The sequence below is a fragment of the Rhagoletis pomonella genome, unplaced genomic scaffold, assembly GCF_013731165.1.
Source record: "Rhagoletis pomonella isolate Grant_MI unplaced genomic scaffold, Rhpom_1.0 Rhpom_scaffold_00005, whole genome shotgun sequence".
Taxonomy (NCBI): domain Eukaryota; kingdom Metazoa; phylum Arthropoda; class Insecta; order Diptera; family Tephritidae; genus Rhagoletis; species Rhagoletis pomonella.
Window position 1 is genome coordinate 78,179,151 of NW_023458559.1, and position 22,274 is coordinate 78,201,424.

General features: G+C 35.5%; 2 protein-coding genes across 2 annotated transcripts in view; both read right to left on the reverse strand.

Moving 5' to 3' along the window:
• The window catches only part of LOC118740228 (serine/threonine-protein phosphatase rdgC-like), a 45,183-nt gene extending 43,071 nt beyond the window's left edge, over positions 1-2,112 (reverse strand). The window contains exon 1 of the mRNA XM_036471725.1: positions 2,092-2,112. Within this exon, the coding sequence (XP_036327618.1) occupies positions 2,092-2,112 (21 nt within the window). The remainder of the gene's footprint in view (positions 1-2,091) is intronic.
• Positions 2,113-12,591: 10,479 nt separating this feature from the next.
• LOC118740229 (serine/threonine-protein phosphatase rdgC-like) lies at positions 12,592-19,965 on the reverse strand. Its single transcript, XM_036471726.1, has 6 exons — positions 19,954-19,965; positions 19,715-19,882; positions 19,424-19,627; positions 18,928-19,077; positions 15,306-15,377; positions 12,592-12,636 (listed from the first exon to the last, which is right to left on the reverse strand). Exons 1-6 carry the CDS (start codon positions 19,963-19,965, stop codon positions 12,592-12,594), a joined length of 651 nt encoding a protein of 216 aa, XP_036327619.1.
• Positions 19,966-22,274: the final 2,309 nt, after the last annotated feature.

Here is a 22,274-nt window from a genome sequence, read left to right on the forward strand (position 1 = left end):
CACCTTTAACTTTTTCCTTTTGATATTTGTAATATCTATTCCAACTTTTAGTTTTCTACTGCAACCAATATAGGGTGCTCAATGACCTTGAAATGTGCTACTGGAACGCTGTAAAACTGGGTGATTTTTATAAAAAGCGATTTTTTTAGATAATTTAAATTTGAAATGTTTCTAAGGTACTTAACCAATTGTTTGATTAATATATGTGCACAATACTTCTAGAGCTAAATATGAGCATCATGAGCACCCTCTAAATTTATACTTAGAAACGTAAGGTTTGGTACCAGCACCTTTTTCGGCGGGAGGAAAAATTTCGGAAGCTGTCCCAAATGCTATTTCGAAAAAAAAGTTGGAACCTCTCTAATGTACATACAGTGACTCAAACAAATGACCACGTGTTGTTTTTTTTGTACATAGTCGTAATATTTTTCCAGCTAAATTTTATTTGTTATTTTTATATAAAAATATCGTCTAAACTTTAACCAAAACAGTGTAAATCACAGTTTCAAACTTTATACAAAATTTAGGAAAATTTCAAAAAATTTTAATCAATATGTCAACTTTTTCTTCTGATTTTTTAGAAAATTTTTGGAGGCTACTTTTTTGGTTTTTTTTTAATATAACAAGCGCAATTTACAAAAACTTGCGTTGATATTTTGAAATTTTGTTGCTGACGGTCTCCCGCGTTTTATTGCATAAGAAATTCATACTTATATGAAAAAAGTGCAAAAATCCGTCACCGAAAAAAAATTCTCAAAAATCAACGCGATTTTTTAGCCTTAATTATATTGGCTCTAAAACTGCATACCCAAAAATGTTCTAAAAATTCGAAAACATTACGAATATATGAGGGAAATCAACACGTGGTCATTGTTTGAGTCACTGTATGTACATATGTATGTAGATATACATATGTGCCTAGTCGGCTCAGGAAATCAATTCAGGCGCTATCCGAAATTTCATTACTTGAACTCCTGGACAGAATAGGGCTGCTTATATCTTCGCCACCATTAACATTTGTCACTTGGATAACCTAAGAAGCCTCTTGCTGCCGGTTTCAACAGTTTTCATATTAAATTCAAATAAAAAAATAGTACTCCCTTCAATTGTCTTCTTGAACCTGTCTATTAGACTGCTGCAAATTAAACCAGCTCATCTCTGTTCAGCAGATCGAAAGTATATCTATACAACTGCATCCCTAAAGAAATCTGCCTACGATTTATGCCTAGCGAAATTAGTTTATTCTTTTGCTGTACAGCACAATGAAAAATACATTAATTGCAAATACTGAAAAAAAGCTTTAATGCGTATTCAAATCAAATGAAATTTGACCAAATTGTTTGACAATTTACAACATTCAGAATACTTCTAAGTCTTCTTCCTTTTACTTTTGAGCTCTTTTAAGTAGATTTTATGTTTTCGCTTTGCTCTTAATTACTTATGTACTTATGTACTTTTCAACGTAGACAGCTGTCTTCGCTTAATGCCTACAATTAGAAACAATAAATGTACTCCTTTGAAAGGAAAATTCTCTTTGAAACCAGTTAGCGCACACGTTGGACATACTCGTACAGATTTCAATCTTTTCTCATTGCCGCTGTTTCCTAATTTGCGCTCATTTATTATTTTGGCGCCGACGCGACTTACTGGAGGCGCGACTTTTATTCTTTCTATGGGTGTACTAAAAAAAAATGTGTTTCTAAGAAAATTATTTTAATAGGTATACGCAACAACAATTTATTTCTTCAGAAATGTTCTTTCGCTTTGCTTTTAATCATTTTTAGTCTTTTTCTTAACGCGCAATAATTTAAGTACATAGCTCGTCGCCTCAGTCGCCGGCTTAACAGGCTGTAATTATACGACGATTTATGCTTTTTGTGCGCAAATTTGTGGCCCTCTTGTTTGCAGCACAGATTCATCAAAATCTGCTCAAATTGATTAAATGCTTGAAAGCAGTCCTATTCAAAGAATTTTCTACAAATTTTAATTCAAGTTTAGTGTCGCAACGAAGATGATATGTACTTATGTATATTCCTTAGTTTACGGGAAACTAGCTTTTTTCATAAAAACAATTTTGTAATTTTTACTTACGGTAATATTTCGGGCAATCATATTGCATGGTTAAGCAACTTGGGCAGCTGCGCAATAACACATATTAAATTTCTTTAAAAGGATACTCCGCTGATGAAGCTAAATCTACCTTGGGACTACTCAACAGCAAAGCAGACAGAAGTTGAACAACTGGAACTCTACAGCAATGGACTCCAGAGTAACATCATTAGACACTACACCGTACAGTATCATCTTATCGCTGCAGGCGTCGGCCGCAGGGATCGTAGATAGTCAGGATAACACCCTGATATTATAGGTGCGCTATTCAGAGGTGAAAAATAATGGTGGTGGGTGACATTTGATACGCTCTACGGTCATTGGCATTCGAGTCTGTCAATTTATCGCGGAGGAATTTTATTTCCCGGACACATGAACAGGCAATCAGGTGTGCCAGCTAGCGTGACTACACTAGCGATCGAGCGTGACCATCTTTGACAAGTCACAATGCGACGATGTTCTATGGCAGAGTGAAAATCTCATTCAAAGATTGGGTCTCGTCGAAATTGAAGCGATGACCGAGTGAAAATTTTATTCGGTGATCGCGCCTCGTATCAGTCGGAGCGACCCAAGCTGGATAAGGCCAAGCGTCGAGTGATCAGAAAGCTGCACAAACTGTTTAAATTTAGTGCATATCTTGCCTTCGTCATCGCATGCCAAGTAGCCATCGGAAAGGAAAAAACTTTCAAAGTCATTAGCCCCAACGTAAATGCAAAAAATGGACCTACCATATTCGTTATTCCTGAATTGTGGAATCAAACCGGGGCAACAAAAAAGGCGAGGCGCCTAAGGACTTATTACTCCTGTCATTCCCACAGCTTCTGAACGGAGCATTAAGGCTTTCGTAAAGTGAGGTAACCATGAGGGCACTACGCTACCGGACTGCGAATTATCGGAGTGGACGGTAATCGTCACAATTAAACAGTTGGTCCCAAAAGTTGGTTTTCATTCCGCGTTTGTGTAAGATTCTTACATATCGACGCTCAGCTAGCTGCCAGAGGGAGTTTTCATGATCTCATACGCTGCTCACTTCTACACCGAATGGAGCCTAAACTTCTACCCGACGAAATCATCGGCAACCATATTTATAACCTGGACGAAAGAGATTAAACTGCAGCTGGAAATTCTCGTAGATGGCGTGTAAATTCATTTGCGCGTCAGAAGGCATCTCCGTAATCTGAAGGACGAGATCCAGTATAACATACGACAATAAGAGTGCCATTATAGGAGTTCAACAACCGCCTATTGCAAAGGAAAATCTCGACCACAATGGTCGGAATATTGTAGCAGGATAAACAGTCCTTTTAATTTTTCGCATACGACATGGCCATTCTGAGCTCTGTGTGGCGGTTCAACATCGTTAAATCTCCCTTTAAATGTTCACACTCAGATAGCTTTTATATGTATAACAGGTGATGAACCTACCAAGTTTAACCTCCAATTGTTCAACACCACTGCTGGATCTTATCGAAAAATTCCGGGTGAGGACCTCTTCCAAAGGACCTATACATTCGACGTCACTTTTTCTGTTAAGACTACTACGAAATTTAGTAAACCACTTCTTAGCTGCTGAAATTGATGCTGCAAAGCCTGAATATTAGCCTAAAGGCAGTCTCACACGATTCGGCATTTGCCCAAAGTTTGGTGCAAATCGTATCGCAATCCTGCGAATGCACAAATATTTTTCTTTATACAAATCACGAAAAACAATTTGTTAAAATTGTTCAATAGAAGTTCCATTAATTAAAGAATTATTAATTGGCATTTAATAGTTTGAATTTTTGTATGATAAACTGGCTAACGATAAAGGCTTAAATTGGTAAAAAGCTTCTTAATTGCCAGTTAAGTGCCTGTTTAAACTTAGTCTAACTTACTAGAAAATCGTCTAAATGTTTACATTTGTAAAAAATACAGAGCATTCCCGATGTACATAATGAAATACAGAAGAGTCACTTTTTTCTACTTCTGTGCCACATTTTCTTTGCAGTTGCAAAAATAAAAAATTGTATTTTATGACACTGCTGCCAACTACTCGACTAACATAGAGGTATTTGGTGTGACTGCTACGAATGCAACAACAGAAACTGTTTATAATTATACACACTTAAAAGAAGCAAATATATATTCAAATAAATGGGGTATTTGTAAGTTTGTACATACATACATATAACTGTACATATGTATGATTTAGTAGGCTGCGTTTCTGAAACTCGAACCAGTAGTTAAATATTCCCAAGTGGATTAACACATTTGCACATTTTGCGATACATTGACATAAATTGCACAACTCAACATTTGCATTGTGCGCCGCACTCAGAAGCGTAAGGCAAACGAGGAAATTGTGGATACTTAAGGGAATTCCTTTAGCAGTTACGTGTAGTGCTACCTTCAGGCCATAGGGCTTTAGCATATCCAGTTTAAGGGCATGTCAACTTACATACAGAAGGTTATAGTGATAAAACTACATATGTATGTATGTATGTATGTATTTGGTACTATTTTACGTGCCACAAGTGTACGCGTCAAACTAGGAAATTAGTGTTGCCAGATTATTTTTTCCCCAGCCATACGGGACAAGTGCATAATTTGTCCCAAAAATACGTGATTTACAAAAATTTAACGGGAAAAATGAGAATTAAAGGATTTGCTTTAAAAGCCTAAAAACGAACCATATATTAACAAAGGAGGTCCATTTCGACGAAAAAATGCTCAGATTAGTTATAAGCTTATGATCAATTTCATTCGTAAATTAGATTCGTCCCACGCTGGCGCAGAGGGTAAAGAAAAAAGTGATCAATATGTAATCTTTGTTTTGGTGCTTGGTAAGTCATTTCGTACCTGTCAGTCTAACGGCTAGAATCTTGCGTTCCTTGAAGTGGAGTGCTGCCTTAAGACCCATGCTGAGCCCAGACTTACAGATTGTTGAATAGTTACTGCTGGTTCCAAAACTGAGAGAGGGTCAGGATCTAGAATCTATAACGAAGGTAACGGGGACAATCTTCACACTATGCGGTAGTAAATTGGGGAGGGGAGGAGGTGTAAGGTCACGATTCGTAATTGTTTTTTGCAAATTGAAAATCCATATAATTTTCTTTAATGTGCCAAAGTCAAACAATTTTAGTTTCTACATACTCGTATTTTGAATATAGCGTTTTCTTCTAAAAAATAATGTTAACGACTAGCATCTTTTTAAGTTCATAGAGAAAGATCTATTTCGAGTGGTGAAAAATGGCAATGCATGCTTTAAGATATTAGGAGAACTTAACAGAAATATGTACATAAAAAAGATGAAGCTCTAAAAACTCCATGAAAAATACCTCATTCCACCAACGTTATCAACATAATTTTATAATTTTGATCTCCAAACGGAAGGTGCATCAGCAAACATTTTCAAATCAACTGACACAGGTATCTACTAGTAAGTATCTACATAAGTATGTATGCATGCATATACGTCGCCCATAAAAATTGCACACTTTAAATTTGTGTTAATAAAGTGGCATATTCGTGTGGCATGAGTTGCACAGACACGCAACAGCTCTGCTATATACTCGTAATCATGCAACCGTGCAATGAGCTTGCCGCACCAACGCTTTCGCATTTTAGCAATGCTTTCATTACTGTTGCTCTTCCATTTTGGTAAATGACAAAGAGCTTGCATGAGTTGGATGCGAATAATTTGTGCAGCTACGCAGGTACATAGATATTTCCTGCTGCCACGCATATCCTTCCCGTTCATGTGAACCCTCATGCACTCTTATTTGCTAGCGAATTTTTTTTTTCTCTTTTAAAAATTTGTTCTTCATTTTGTCTTGTTTTGTGGCAGCTAAAGCCTCAGCATGTTGAATTGTTGCATGACACTGCCATCAAAAATGAGCGTACGCCTCTGACGTCTGTCACGTGTGTGGTGTGCTGCAGTAGGCTACAATAGGACTTGAGAGTCTACACGTATGTATTCGTTTGTATGTATGTACGTAGCGTAAACATATAGCCCGACTCCGATGCCTTAAGGCGTGAAGTGTGCTGCCATTTCCACCGTAACGGGTTGTAGGCCAAATCTGCACTTACATATGTACATATTTGTATATGCATGTATGTATGTGCATTAGGGTGGTGCAAAAATGCATGTGGAAAAAGTAAAGTCGGAATTTTTATGCTCTCACCCCCTAGGATCGTTCTATACCAAAAAAAAAATATACCCTTAGTTTTTATTTTGAAATCAAAAAATACTTAGAGGTCGCTCAAAGCGCCCAAAGTTTTCCATGTATTTTATATGGGGAAAAACAACTTTTCGTAGAAATGGTATAGAATTCTTAAAAATCAAAATTTTTCTATCGGAAAACTCTGTTTATCTGCAGAATATTCCCAGTAATAATACCCAATTATTTATTTAACCATTTTTTAATCGCAACTATAATTTATAGGTCCGCCAAAAACCCCGAAAACTGCAAAAGGGGACCAATAAAAAAGCGTTAGTAATAATTGGGTATTATTATTGAAAGACTCCTGAAGAGAACCAGAGTTTTCCGATCAAAAAATATTGATTTTCAAGAATTCTACGAAAAGTTTTTTTTTTCCCCCATATAAAAATACATGGAAAACTTTGAGCGCTTTGAGCAACCTCTAAATATGTTTTGATTTCAAAATAAAAAAATGGGGGTATACTTTTTTCCATATAGAACAATCCTAGGGGGCGAGAGAATGACAATATCGACTTCACTGTTTGTGAACCACCCTAAGGTGCATATGTATACAAACGAAAATGAGAGAGCAGACAAAGTACTCACTTACATATTTACGTTTTTGGTGCATTTGTGGTTTGTGGTTTTCTTGCTGCCTACATTTGCACCTACATACCTCGTATGTATATACTACATATACATATGTATGTGCAACATAACTGCACCCTGACATCATTGCTTAGGCGTTGTTTCGCTTTTGCATTGTTACTTTTGTCTGGCCTTCGCTAGCGGCCTAGTCCGCTGACCGCTGGCTTTGCTGTGCTGCATTTGGCTTTCCTTTTACGTGGCTTTGTTATGCGTCGACACAGTTAGCAAAACCTGTCACTTTAGGGTATAAATGAGTCAACATGTTAAGATGGCGGCGTTCGCAGGATCGCGTCAACACAATAACTGTTGTTTAACACACTACGAAATTCATTTGAAACTTGCGAAATAGCTGTTTATTAGGGTGTGCTTAAATCCGACTTTTTACAATTTTTATTGTTAATACTAAATATTTGGTTTATTATGCACTAAAAGAAATCAAAGTTCAAAATGTTAAAAAAAAATTCTTTTCTTAGTTCGATCGTAAATTCTGTACAAAAAAGGTCCATATGCCAAATAATGTAGGACTAAGAGTTTCGGAGATAATTGCAAGTTTAGCAAAAATTCTCAAATTTTATGTAATTTATGTAACATTTATTGGAAAAAACTATAAATAAGTTGCTCTTATTACAAGAAATTTAATTTGCTGCAAATTCTCTGCGATCACTAGATAGTTTCTGGGATAATTGCGACTTTTGTTACAAAGGCGTTATCTCTGTCCATGAGCTAATTATTTTTGTGGGAAAATTAATGAATAGTCTAATTATATACGAAGTTCATTTCCTACTTCATGTACAGAACCCATAAAAAAAAAATGTGCAGCCAATCGAAACTGTGGTGTCCGATATGAAAAATAATGTCTCACATATGTTTGTACTAGGGATGTTGCGAATTTGGAATTCCAGACATCCGCGGATGCGAATGCGGATGTCAAGTATTTATTTTTAAGAAATAATTTAGGTAAGTAAATTGGGCGATTGAGGTAAATAAAAAATGGAAAGGTTAGTAATTGAATTTAAAAATTAAAACGTTATATTTAATAAAAAGTAATGTGGCTGCCTTTTTAAACCCGTGCCACTAAATTACTGATCGTTCGAGCCGACAAATATCTGCTTGTGAAACTTGACAATATTTTAAATTCTTTTCAATTGACGCTGCACCAGTTGCGCGGACTTTCAGTTATATTAATTTATTTTTTGCGGGTTAAGAATTCCTTTTTGAGAATTTCATAGGGGCTGAAAATTTCGTTTGTATCCTCCTGATTTTCATCTTCACTTGAAGAATCTAGCATCATGGCAAGATCGTTGTTTAACCACCGCTTTCAAGCCAAACCAGATGTCACATGTTTTTCTAAATCTGTTTCAAAATAACTCTTTATTCTCATTCCTTTGGCTATTTCAGAATTTGGAGAACCTGTAACACATCAGGATTTTTGGAGATTTCAGTTTTCGTAGTTAATTTTGCTATTTTCCAGGAATGAAAATTACGAACAAAATTCTGTTTTCAAAATTCGATTTTCTTTACACCTAGAAGTTGAACATTTCTACTGGAAATCCTTATAGAAGGAGCTTTCTCTTTGACTTTAAATAGGAAAAGAAAAGGGACAGTTTTGTGATACAAGTTTTTATCCAAGTAGTTTTTTTTGGATATTAGTCCACAAAATCATAATAAATAAGGAAAAAAATCAGGAATGTGAATATTCGCAACAACCCTGGTATGTACATGCATAAGTCTCCTAACGGAACACTATCTTGGCTCACTTTATGTAACAACACGAAACCGCAAGACCTCAATTTTACAAATATACAACTCTTTCGTGTCTTCCTACTACCCCTTCGCTAGTTATAACACATTTTCAAGCGATTTATAGCACCTATAACTGCATTTCCGTTACGGAAACCAATTCTTGTGCCTAGTTTTCAGTTGCTTTTTCAAAATGCATGCACACATACACATGTATGTATGTATGTGTGTATGGATATGTGTATACGTGGAATTCTGTTCTTGAGGGGTGAATTCCAAACACTACAGAAGGGTTAAGGGTTTCCGCGAATGCCGTTGACACAATTTACTAGTGACTTATAGCGGATGTTTGGCATTTGCGGACAACGCGGCGTAACAAAGTATTTCAAAAGCAGACTAAGGACCATTTTCTGAAGTAACCTTTAACTTGAAAGCTTACATTATATTTAAAGGGTACATGTATGTTTGGTATGGTTTACAACCAAAAAACATAAATACGTCAAAAATCGATAATAGAAATGCTTTACTTTAGGCATCGCTATATATTTTAAAGCAACCAGTAAATATAAAGTGAGCTTTAAATTAAAGGTACTTGAGAAACGGACAATATTGTTGTACATATTCAAAACGGGCTCATTTGAAAGGGCATCTTTCTGCTATAACAGGGGTATGTTTACTTATTTAACGCTACTTTCTTAGTAACTTCTTGCATGGTTCAAAAACCGTGAAATAATTAAAAACTGCGATTTTCCAAACCTCTTGCTGACCTCAAAAACGCAGCCGATTTTTTATTTGCTGTTCGTTTTGAAAACATATCAAAACCGGGTTTTAAAAGCCGCATAGTCCAAGCAAAGGTTACAAACACTGTGGGTAATATGGAGCAAAGTTTAAAATCTCCATGAAAAAAATTTGTTTTTAGTGCACTTCGGAACACCTTGTCGAGTCCTAAAATTGTTTTTGTTTATTATAGAAAACAAAATGCGGAAATTGCGGTTTACACGTGGTCGTTGAATAGATATTCTGCCGAAATCCACAATAAAATCAAAGTTTTTTTTTACTTTGGTCCCAAAATTGCCACGCCCATTTCTAAAAGATTCTGCCAGCGTTATTCTGCCGAAATCGACAAATAAATGCTTAATTTTGTTAACCTTAGTCCTAACATGGCCACGCCTATTTCTGTGTGTTTAACGCTGTAAGAAAAACATTTCCCGAACCAAAATTTCTCCTGGATGGGTATTTTACCGGAATCTGCAATAAAATTTGCATTTTTGGAAAAGATATGTTTTTGACACATTGCTACACAATTTGAACTCTTCCATATTTATTATTGTAATACTTTCTAGTGCTGAAACTTGCTTTGTTAATAATTTTTTTTATTAAAAGCAAATACTTTTAAGCAAATTTGTCAAATAAAAAATCTTGGAAGTCCGATTATCCCCAAAGACTTGGCAGCACATTACTCATGCGCCCTGTAGTACGGACACCTGCATTCATGCAACCTACTACACATACATACATACATACACAGTGCAATAGAATGAAAACGAATGACCGTAAAATATATTCAACTGCAAGCACAGTACATCTCACACATTGCGGCAATCAATCAATCAGTCACACCTGTTGCTCAGCACCACACCACCTTGAACTCTGGCGCTGACCTGGAGGACAATTAATTTGCATACATTTATATGCATTTCAATTTGCATTTCCAATTTGTTAAACGACTATACTACAGTAATACTATTTTGATAATGGCTGCCGCTGTCAGTCCCTGCGGTGCTGGTCACTACAACTGCAACGGATGTGATTCCAATCAGAGTGTCCACAGTGTTGTCACGTACAATACTAGCTATAATAATATCCAATTAAAATGCAACACTGCATATCAGAAAAGACAACCAACCATGGCAATTGACCATATGGAATTTTTTTTTATATGTATTTTTTCCTTTTACTTTTCGCTTCTATTTAAGACAAATTTATGCAAACATTTATGGCATATTTTATTTGATTATTTGCTGCTGAAAACGTGTGGCAGGTATTCAGCTACACAGCGGTAAGTTGCAGCACTATTTATTTTATTACTGTCGTTCACTAGCTGCAGTTGGTAAGGAGCTCGCGCGTGTATTTGTGTGTGTGTGTGTGCTGCTCATATTTTTCCACGTGAAACCATAAAGTTTTATGAGCGCAAAATGCAAGTGTTTTGCGGATAAATTACCCGTTCTTAATGCAGATCGCGTATGCGCTTGCTTGTATTGGTTGCAAGGAGAAATTCGTGTATACTCACACATACTTGATACATATATAACAAATACGAGGGTCACTAAATAAAGCCTTAGATTTCGCAAAACTAATGTCATTTGATTAAATCTGACATTTGCATTGCAAAATTTGAAATTTTTTAAGTGAAACTTCTTTAGCGGTGGTTGGTTGGTTGAAAGTAATTGGCAAATTCAACGGAAATGATGCACAGGAAATGGTTCCAATGGAAACAAGTTCTTCTTAAATTAATTATTAAATAAAATTTTTTTATTAATTTAACAAAAATGTGCTAAGAATAAGATTCAGATAAATGCGATTATAAAAATAAAAACAAATACAAATATGCGTAAGGATCAAAGCAAAAATGAAGATTAAGGTAATTTTAAACACTTTAAGGCAAAGGTGAAAGGGAATATGAAAAAATAAATATAAATATGAAGAAAAAGATGAAGCTGAAAATCGATATTGTTATCGGTATGATAATCGATCTTTTTATCGATACAATTATCGACAAATTAATCGATTTTGCAATCGTTATATTTTCCGATATGTTTATCGATATTGTTATGGGTTTAATTGAGCTTGTTTAAGCATGAAAAGTTCAGTTTGTGTAGAGCTGCCACATCCCTTTAAATAACGAAATTATTTTTGTCCTATTATAATCCTTGGGGGGTCTAGAGTAGGTGTCCAACATTTCAAAAAATACGGTACAGCTGATCTCGAGTTTTGCGAACAGAAAAACCCGCATTCCAACTATACACTATAGAGCAAAAGTGAGCACATGGTGGTTTTTGTTAAATATTGTTAAGTTTAAATTTGTTTGTTATTTTTTTATAAACAATTGGTTTAACCAAAACCATATAAATCGAACTTTCAGTTTTTATACAGAGTTCAGAAAAATCAACAAATTTTCTTATGAAATTTTCAACTGTTTAATGCGAATTTTTAGAAAGTACGTTGCGTAGTTTTTTACCCATACACTTTTAGTCTGTTGAGAGGCAATTCTCAACCGGATGAATTTTTTTTTGTTTTTTATGGCTTTTTCCGGGTATTTTATACAACAAGTGCAATTTATAAAATATGGCGTTGATTTTTTAATTTTTTTTGCAAACGGCCTTGCGCATTTTCGTCCATATGAAATTCACTTTTACTTGGGAAAAATCTGTAAAAAAAGCCGTCAGAAAAAAAATTATTAAAATTCAACTCGATTGTTTCCCGTTTGAAACTTACACTTCATTAGATTAAATTCTATGGGCTATAGATTACTGCAAATACACAAATTTTCTAAGCTCTGTATAAAAATTTAAGGTTTGACCATATACTAAGGTTTTGTATAAAACATGACCTATATTTTTAATAGAAAATACCAAAAAGATGCTTTACAACCCTTGGAAATATTTAACAAAAACCACCAAGTACTCACTTTTGCTCTAGAGTGTATATTAGCATAGGTAACAAATTAAATACGTTTTCTAACTCAACTTTACCCTGTAAAAAATATATGAATAATTTTTTAAATAATTCCAGACATCTGAGACAAATTACAAGTAATTTTCAAAAAAGTGCAAGCAAGTAAATAAAAAAAAGTAGGGATTAAAAAAAACGGCGTGGACAGATCGACCAGAAATTTCATTTAAAAAACTTGAAATCACTTCATATTTAGGCGCTTGTCCACGGCAACCTTTTTGCACGACTGTGCGTGTGAAAAAACATTTTAGTGTACTTACATATTCCTAAAAAGATTTTAGTCGTTATTTTACGTCGAAAATTTTTCCCACTTTAAGACTTTACGACGTACTCTGAATTCCCTAATAGAGTAAAAACGCAAGAAATCTGTCTCGTTAGACCGAAATAAGGTCAAAACGTGTAGTACATATTTTATCTTTAACCATTTTGCTCCCAAGCGAGTAATAATGGATTAAGAAATCGAAATATCTAGTTTATTGCTCTTAAAATTGGTCCAAGTGAGGTTTTTTTATGTGGTCCCTTTTATCGCTCCGACCACATGTCAAAGGGAGTACTCTTTTATTCTACACTCTGTGAGACCTCCTATCAAGTTCTGCTGATAATGTTTACTGAAACGCCTCTGAGTATTCTAATACTTGTAAGAAGAGTGAAGATATATTCTCTCTATCGGAAAAGCTATTCGTTACGTATGAAATCATGGATATCATACTGATTTTCGGAATAGCTTGCTGAAGGCAAGAAGAAACGCTAACACGGTAACTAGGTATGTATGTCGCGTTATATTGAACCCAAATGAAATCGCCTAACGGAAAATTGAAAGAATCATGGAGATGAAAAAACCCGCAAGCATGTGTCATAGGCAGCTAAATGCAAGTGGCTGCAGCATGCCGTTAGGTGGTTCGCATAAACATACATACATATGTACGTACATCCTTGCATGCATACTCGCAGGCATGTACAAACTGCACTTGCATTTAAGTAACACGTTTCGCTTACTTGCACGAAGCTTTGACTGGCATTAAAGGAAATCGTGACTAATTTCATGTGGCAGAAAGTAGCACGTAACAACGCTGTATAGCAACTTAATATGTTGCACTTCTCTCTGAAGCGCGGAGAGAGCTCACTCACTAGCTTATGCTTTGGCGCATTTTGTGTGCACTTTCACTGCAGTTAGTTAAAGGGATATCTTGGAAAGCACATAGCTACGCTTACATAATTGGGTAATACAATTAAAGTTTACAACACACACAAATATATAAAAATAATTTAGCGTACTTCTGAGTGTACAAATTTTATTTTAAAATTTTGTTCCACTTTCGGTTTGCTGTTAAAATAACATTACTCAAAATGAACGCAGAGGGCCAGCAATGCTTTGGTGTGATGGTTGTTATTTACTTACTTTCATACCTATTAAAGTATCTAATGCATACATATGTACATTAGACTGCATCACCAAAAAAAGTTGCGGTTTTTCCGCCGGGATTACAAAATTTATTATATTTTAAGAAGTCCACCAAAATATTTCGGAAAAATATTAAGATTTAAGCGAGCTGGACCGATTTGAAAATGCCTCCAAAAATGAAGTTTTTTATGAATAAAAATAGTTTCTTAAAGAACTTTTTGAAAAAATTCCCCTCAGATGAGAAATTAGATTAAGCTTAAAAAATCTGAATAGAAATATTTGAAAATCTTTTCAACGGAATCGCAAGAATGAGATTTTTGATGCTGTTTTTTTACTTTTTTCAAAGATTGGTTTACGAAAAACTTCAATAACTGGGCCAAACACTTTCTGATTTAGACTTATGGGATCTCAGTAGAAAGGTATTTTCACACTGTTTTTATTTCTGGCCAAAAAAATGTCATTCGTGTCCCATCTTGTTTTTCGAATACCAACACATCTTAATTCAACTTTGAATGACGTTCGTTCATCCTACCTTTCTCTTCCATCCTTTGAATGAGTTTATTAGCAAAGAAATAAAAAGGGTGAGAAAATACCTTTCTAATGACACCTCTTAAGTCTAAATCGGAAGAGTTTGGGTTCAGCTATTCAAGTTTTTTCTATACCAATCTTTGAAAAAAGTAAAAAATAGCATCAAAAATCTCATCATTACGATTCTGTTAAAAATCTTTTTTTCGTTTTTTTAAATATTTTTATGCAAATATTTTAAGCTTAAACCGTTTTGTCATTTGAGGGGATTTTTTCAAAAAAAATCTTTAAAAAACTATTTTTATTCATAATTATTCATTTTTGGAGGTATTTTCAAATCGGTCCAGCTCACTTAAATCTTAATATTTTTCCGAAATATTTTGGTGGACGTCTTAAAAAATAATAGATAACCTTTAATTTAATCAAGACAAAGTTATCATTTTCCAAGGATAAGCAAAGAAAAGGAAAATTCGGCGTCGTAACTTCATGTAAGATTATGAAGGGGCACTTCCGAAACCTGCTAAATTAAAACCAGTAGATAAGATGAACCCTAGTCCAGAGTCGGAGCCTCCGTGGTGGAGGCATTGTGCTAAATTGCTGGAGACGACGACCTGTCAGCTGAGCTTGTGAAAAATTTTTACGGATCCACACATGCTTGACGACTGAAATCTAAGTTTTCTCTGCCCAATCGACAAAGATAACGACCCTCCACCCAACTACTACGAGATCAGCCTTCTTAACATGGCATACAAGCATGGCATATCGAGCTTATTGTGTGAATTAGCGGATATTTCTTGAAGAGAGCTGCTATCTTTTCAAACAACTTAATAACTGGTTGCTTCATCGATTGTCTCGCATAAATAAATTTTGTTTTTAATCCCCACAGTTTTTTTTTTCTCATTTCTACTCAAACTCCATTCCATTTTATCGCAAAATGTCATTTTCTGATCAAAGCAATTCACACTTACCTGTTTCCATTCAATTTTATCGACGCCATCCTCGCCCGCCATCTCGATGGGTGGCCGCAAAATAGAGACATACTGTGCGCCGGTAAACATCGCAGCGCATCCACACGTAGACCAAATACAGTAGACGAGTAAATGCGAGAGGCATGCGTAAGGCCATGCCGGAAAAAATGTGAAACGGATGTGGTACGAAATGCAGGCGGCAACGTGCAATGTATGTGGAAGAAAGAAATAAACAAAGTTAATCTTTGACTAATCAAGTGACGAGTATGAAGAAAACAAGCGCCAGTTAATGAATATGAAATAGGTACGTAGATACACATATATGTAGTAAGTGTTTGCGTAGAGAGAGGGTTACAGTAATCTCAATTCCCTAAAAGTTGTTACACGTCATTCAATCGTTGCATTGTGTTTAGAAGCGCAAATTAATTTTGATTAATTTTTGAACATAATGCTAGATTTCCACTAGGCATTAAATGGCAAAAATTTGTAATGACAAAGTTGGGCATTAAAAAATAATCGTGTCGTTACGTTAAAAAAATTTTTTATTAAGTTCATTTCCACATGGCATTTTTTAAATGGCACCAATTTTTAGTAATTTCAACGCCTAGTCGAAATTCGGCATAACAGCCATTGAGTTTGAAATTTCATTTACATATACTATGTTGTGTCGCTTTGGCATCTTTTCCTCCAAAATAGCTATAGCCAACAAACATCTATGAAAAGGATCTTCGTCGAACCGCTATATATAAAAATCCTTTAAAACTACTTTTTCTTCTTTGGGTGGAGCCTTACAAAATCGTGACAATGCAATTTAAATGTGGTTTAGATTACTTTCCCGTACCACAGCTTATCAATATAAATACGTACATACATACATACATACATGTGATAGTGCACACCACTTTTCTTTATAAATTGTCCTCCACTTACGTAATTGCAACTCTATTGACCTGACTTTTTAAGCACTTATCCACTGGCATGTTCGTGCCGCATTACTTTGTTAGCATTTAAGTGGAGTTCAGTTTATTTGCTTCTTTTATTTCCTTATTAAATGTTTGCATGCAAAAGCTAGTTAACTTTTCTCAGTTTTTATTCAATTTCAATGTAAATGGCGGAAATGCGGCAGTCCACGCAATGTAGTAAACTGCAGTGGAAAAGACTGCTGCACAAGGGTTTTACGTTGCAACGGTAGATAAGACATAGCTACTTTTAAAATAATAATAAATGCAAAATATTAAAAAGTATTCGTGGAATTTTAGAAACTTTTTTAATGGTTCCAGTTGGCTATTGGTAACTTTTGGTTACACTTTAAAATTTAAAAGAAAATGCAGATAAATTTAGATAACTAAGTGTTTTCGTTCTCATCCCTGCCTCATAAATAAATATGGGTTAGTTACACCGAAATGGATCTTAGGGCCAAGTTCACAGTACGTAGTTAACTCAGAATCAGCAGCTAACTACAGATTTTTGTACTGAAACTCTGTAGTTAACTGCCGCTTCTGAGTTAACTACGCACTGTGAATTTGGCCCTTACTGACTCAACTGTTGCGAGTCAGACGCGCCGTTTTTGTTGGCTATAAAGAACGAGTAATCGGCCAGCCGGCATGACACGAAATTGGGCATGAATCAGTGATCTTTGAAGAGAAATTTAGTGAAAGGCTTGAAGATGTTCTCTTACAAAGTGCAGACAAAGCAACAGCTGTCAGCCACAGGCCGCCAAGTCTGCGTAAACCGCACTCCACCATCCAGCGTCTCGACAACGACAAAACAACGTTTTCATCGAAAATCATAAATAAGCAACGAGGCTCATTTACATCTCTGTGAAAATGTGAATAAGCAGAATTATTGTATATGGGGCATCGAAAATCTGCGTGAAACCCACGACGTGCCATAACTCCCGCTCAACGTTACTGCATAGTGCGCTGTTCATGCTGGAGGCGTGATCGGCCCTTATTTTTTCGAAAAGCATCAGCGCACACTTCGTTTTTTGAGGAGTTTCTTGAAGTTACGAGTCTATATAAAAAAAACCTCAGACTGTTGAAGCTCTCAATGAGAATATCCGTGAGGAATGCGGAGAACCCATCGCCAGAAGATAGCTACCGCTATACCAGCATTCTATGTTTTTATATAGCTGGCATTTCTTAATATTTGTGTAACTTATTTTCTTTTCATTCCCAAGCGTGACATACACCTTAAATTTTCGAACCGACTACCGCTGTTGATTAATGATTGAAAAAATTCTTGTTTTTAAATTTTAATTTCTGAACTTTTTAACCCACAGAATTCGCATGCATTGCAATCACAAAACCTGCGTTTATTGCATGTGGATTTTCTGTATGTATGTACATACCGTGCAGGGAAACCGCGGATTAGTGAATCAAATTTCCAGTCCAACCAGTCCGATAATAACAAAAATGTGTGTTAACATCTTTTAACAGATTCCAACCAATAACAGCAAGCACCTCTGCAAACTTAGCTACAGCCAAAGGTATGTTTCTTACAAAAATTAAAACAAATTAAATTTCAAATTGAAAACACATTTCTTTGAAAATAATTTAAAATCGCACACACGGAAGAACCAAAAATATTGAAAAATCATGATAATTTTTTCATTTGTCTGTCGATTTTAGAACTGGTTCGGAACTATCGAAAAAGGGAGGCAATTGACACTTTCTAGGACATCGTCATGTTAAATTCGCCAGTTGTTTGCATGCAAAAGAGATTTCTCGCGAACCAGTACTGGGTCTAAATGTACTAGCAGCGCAACAGTTCAGAACTAGCGATTTTCCCCACAGGGTATGTGTATGTTTGCACGCCAGCAGAATTAACAAGACCCTTGCTTTTCATTAAAATGTCACTCATACGCAGTGTAGGTCATTGTACTCATTCACCGCTAATGCAGGCGATATGTGTTCTACTTGTACAAGTCAGTAAATTTTTTTTGTATGTTTGTAAGTACCTAAGGGCTTCGACTCATGCATTAATTAGCTGACATTTCAATCCACTCCACATCCCACTTGCCTATGTTACTACGTAGGTATGTGTGTATGTATGTATATAAATTACAACACTTTAAAATTAACAATGCGCCATTTGCAATTTTCTTTCAACGCATTGTCAACCTTATCTTTGTGTTAATTGAAGGCAAGTAATTCACATGACAATGCCATCGAGTTCATTAAGCGCTGGCCAGGTACCAATTAAAGGCAAAGGGACAAACATTAATCGGGCAGTAGCAATAATTAGAGCAGCAGGATGGTAATAATGGCAATGAGCTGTAAGTATGTAAGTAAGTCGGTACAGTAGAGTAAAAATGTAATGCGTATGTTTATATGTATGTTATGTAAGACGAGCTTTTAATGAGGTTAAACAAATTACTGTTAATATTGACAGCGAGACAAACGCTAGGGATTTCATTAACGTAAAATCAATAAGTTGGACTTTCTTTGCGTTTTTTATACTGTGTTCCCTAAAGTATGATGTCCTTTATCAGCATGTCTTTACAGGTAAACTTTATATATACACTTTTAATTTTCCAGCATACTATGTGCGTGCATATGGTTGATTTTTCTGTTACCACCTTTCTCCGGTTTTTCTTTTTAATATTAGCTCCTTGCCTCACCTTTCCTCTGTCGATACTTTTTATCATATCCAAATCAGTTGTATCGGAGATGCCGCCATGCACAATCAACACCCGATTGTTGACAATGGTTCCCAGCGGTAGCCAGCGGTAGACTTCTTCAATCATTATCATCAATTTCTCAGCATTGCGCTGTGAGGTGGAGAAAAAATAAAATGTTAAAGCGTTTTGTTTATTTTTTTTTTTTTGTGCTTAAATACAGTGGCTCAAAAAAGTGTGCACGTGTTATATAAAATTAAGAAAAAATCTAAAAAATTTTCATAAAAATTTCGAGCTTATATTCTAATAACTAACTTGCATTTAGTTTCAACCGGCTAAAAAATTCCGTTGATTTTTAGAATTTTTTTTTGTGACTGCTTTCACGTTTTCTTTTTATATCTTTTTATATATAAAAACGTTGTGAATATTAAAAAAATTAAAGCGTGTACACTTGTTTGTGTCACTGTATTTTCATTTCAACCTGATTGTTCACACTTACACGATACTTCTGCTGCACTTCACGTATGAAACCGTAACGCGCATTCATCACCGAATCCTCGTGATTACCGCGATTTAAATGCACAGCACCAGGAAAGGCAAGAAAGCAGGATAGCAGCAGTAAGAAGACTTCAAGTCCCTTCTTGCCGCGATCCACGAAATCACCATTGAAGACGTAGGGATTTTCGGTTGAAGGAAGACCATTCTGAAAATATTTAAATAGGAAAGGTTCAGATTAAACGTGGCATATATTTACATGTGTACATAAGACCGAATATTTATTCTAACTTACCTTATAGAAAATGACTAAAAGATCATCTAGTTTTCCATGTAAATCCCCAATGACGGTAACCTGCTTGGATATCGCCGTTGATGCTTGATTAAGATTTGGTAGTCTTTTTAATTTAAATGCAGCCTCTTTAAGTATACCACCCACATATTTGGCCAGTAAACGATCAGACTGTGAAAAAGTGACGCATAGAAAACACATATATATATAAGAAATATTTGTTATTTTTCGATTTCAGATACGAAGTTCTTCATTGCACGAAATTACTAATTTTTGTATTTATTTTGTGGGGCTTGTTTATGTATATCTAGAAATTACACATATGTATATATGTAGTCCGGTCAAAGTAGAATACGACTGCTTTAAAGTTGTATATGCATATATATATTCTTGTAGACAAATAAACAATGTACAACTTTCGTTCTTCTATTTTAACGAAAACACTTATCGTTTTCGAAGAAACTGCAAGAGCGCTAAATTTTCTGACTTTTCAACTCAGATTAGTTTTTTAGCAAATCTGTGATCGATGGTGACTTTTCATAACTATTTTTTTCAAAAAGGTTTACCTAACAGGCACGCCATTACCCGGGGCTACCGCTCGCTCCTACGGAATGTAACAATAAATACAAACTTAATCTGCTACTCCGATTACAGAGTACAGGAAGTAAACCCTTAGCTTCGCGGACAATGTGGAACTAATTTCAGCAGGAAAACAAATTCAAGTACTAAGTGAACTAATTCAGAACGCCTTAACTATTTGGAAGCCTGGCCGAAGGATAGCGGACTGAACGAACGCCAATCCAACAACGACCGTTTTGGTTGCCTTTACGAATAAAACCAAATTTTCCAATTCCTGCTTCCTGCTTCCTTCACCACAACATTTATGGTTTTACACAAACCTTTTTGAGAGAGTCAAACACTTGGACAAAATACTCAGGCAAAGCGAAGTGACATCCACGTTGGATCAGTCAAGAATGATTGGAATGTGTCTCAAAACTCTTAAGCATCTAGTCTACTCCGTTTCTACTTTAATATTTTATACTGGTTTAAATACACGGATTCCCTTGTGGAACGAATGGGAAGAAGGAGGGACATAGACGCTTACTCGAGCTCACCAATGGCTCTAGGCTAAATCACCGTGTGCAAAGTTAGGTATATTCGTGGTAACTCTCATTTAAATTAAGTTTGCTTTTACCTTATCACTGTAGCGTGTGTCAGACGGAGCATGCAGCTATGAACGAAGCAGCTCTTGATCTGCAGGCGGTAGATATTTTCTTAGATAAACAGCCTGCAATAAAAGCTTTGCCGTTTTGCATATGCGAATTGGCAAGGATAGCAACCCCCGTTTCGGCCATAAATACCTTGCGCGATGCGGGAGTACCTAGGCGACTGCTAGGATTTTATAAACTGCGGCTTATTTCCCGAAGTTGGATATTAAAAGTTATGTTATGTATGACCACTGCATATTGGAGACACATGTCGGCAGAGAGGGTTTTCAATTGAATGCCTACTGCTGCCACAGCTAAAGGGTGATGCCTTAAATCGAGAATTTCGAGCACTTTTCTTCCCAATGGCAGCCGCTAGCAAAACTGAGACGACGACGTTTGCAGCAATACTTTTCACATTAGCTGTCAGCCTTAAGTTTGAGGAAAGTGAGCGTTTTACGATCAAATGAGCCATCAGGCCTACGTATGCTACAATCTCGAATTTGAATTATGATGCTACTTCCACCAAACCTAAGCTTACCTAGTACCCTAATCAAATTTCATCTCTACCTATGTGAATTATTGTAAGCTTGCAACTATATTTTTTTTTCAAATTTAATCGGCCCCACGCCCCACACAAAATAAATGTTTCCCTATAGATTTTATGTCACTTAGTCCGAATCAAAAGTGAAATCAATTTACATCGGTTTTTCTAACCCGGAAAAAACTAAAATAAAACCAAAAATATAATCTCTGACGCTGGAGAAAAAAAAATATAATAATTTTAAATTAATTTTTCAAATTCGGATTCCACGACACAAAGTCTCTAGAAATTTAGTGATCTTCGTGATTCGACGTAATTTATTAATGCTATCGATTTTGTATGGCCCCCCCACTCATTGCGTTTTTTTGGGTTTTTAGTGGTCATATAAAAAATAGTTAATATTAGAAAATAGTTAAGTTAACAACGGGGTATTATTATTGAAAGCTTCCTGAAGAGAAACAAAGTTTTTTTTATTTTATTTAGAAAAATCGTAGCGGGTGAGAGCTTAACATTTAAATTTTTTTTTTACCACCCTAGTACAAATTCATCTTAAATTATATCAACTTGTAACAAGTAGCGACGATTTGCGATCACTTTTGGCACTTGTGTTACTCCCTATGGGCTATTGAGCTTCCAAAAATATTAAAGAATAAAAAAAATAAAAAAAGTTAAACAATTAAAAAAAAACTCATAAAAAATACTCTACCCTCATTGGTTCATGTTCAGGTCATAAAAGGATAAATAACTTATGAAATTTTTTTTTTTTTAAATGTTGCCTTCCTATTGCCCTCTCTTTAGTATTTGGGCGAACAGG

Coding starts and splice junctions, on each gene's coding strand:
- LOC118740229 (XM_036471726.1), bottom strand. Junction 19,078..19,423: donor AAGTGCAGCAGAAGTATCGT/GTAAGTGTGAAC, acceptor TCCACCTCACAG/CGCAATGCTGAGAAATTGAT. Junction 15,378..18,927: donor AAAGTATCGACAGAGGAAAG/GTGAGGCAAGGA, acceptor ACCGGCGCACAG/TATGTCTCTATTTTGCGGCC.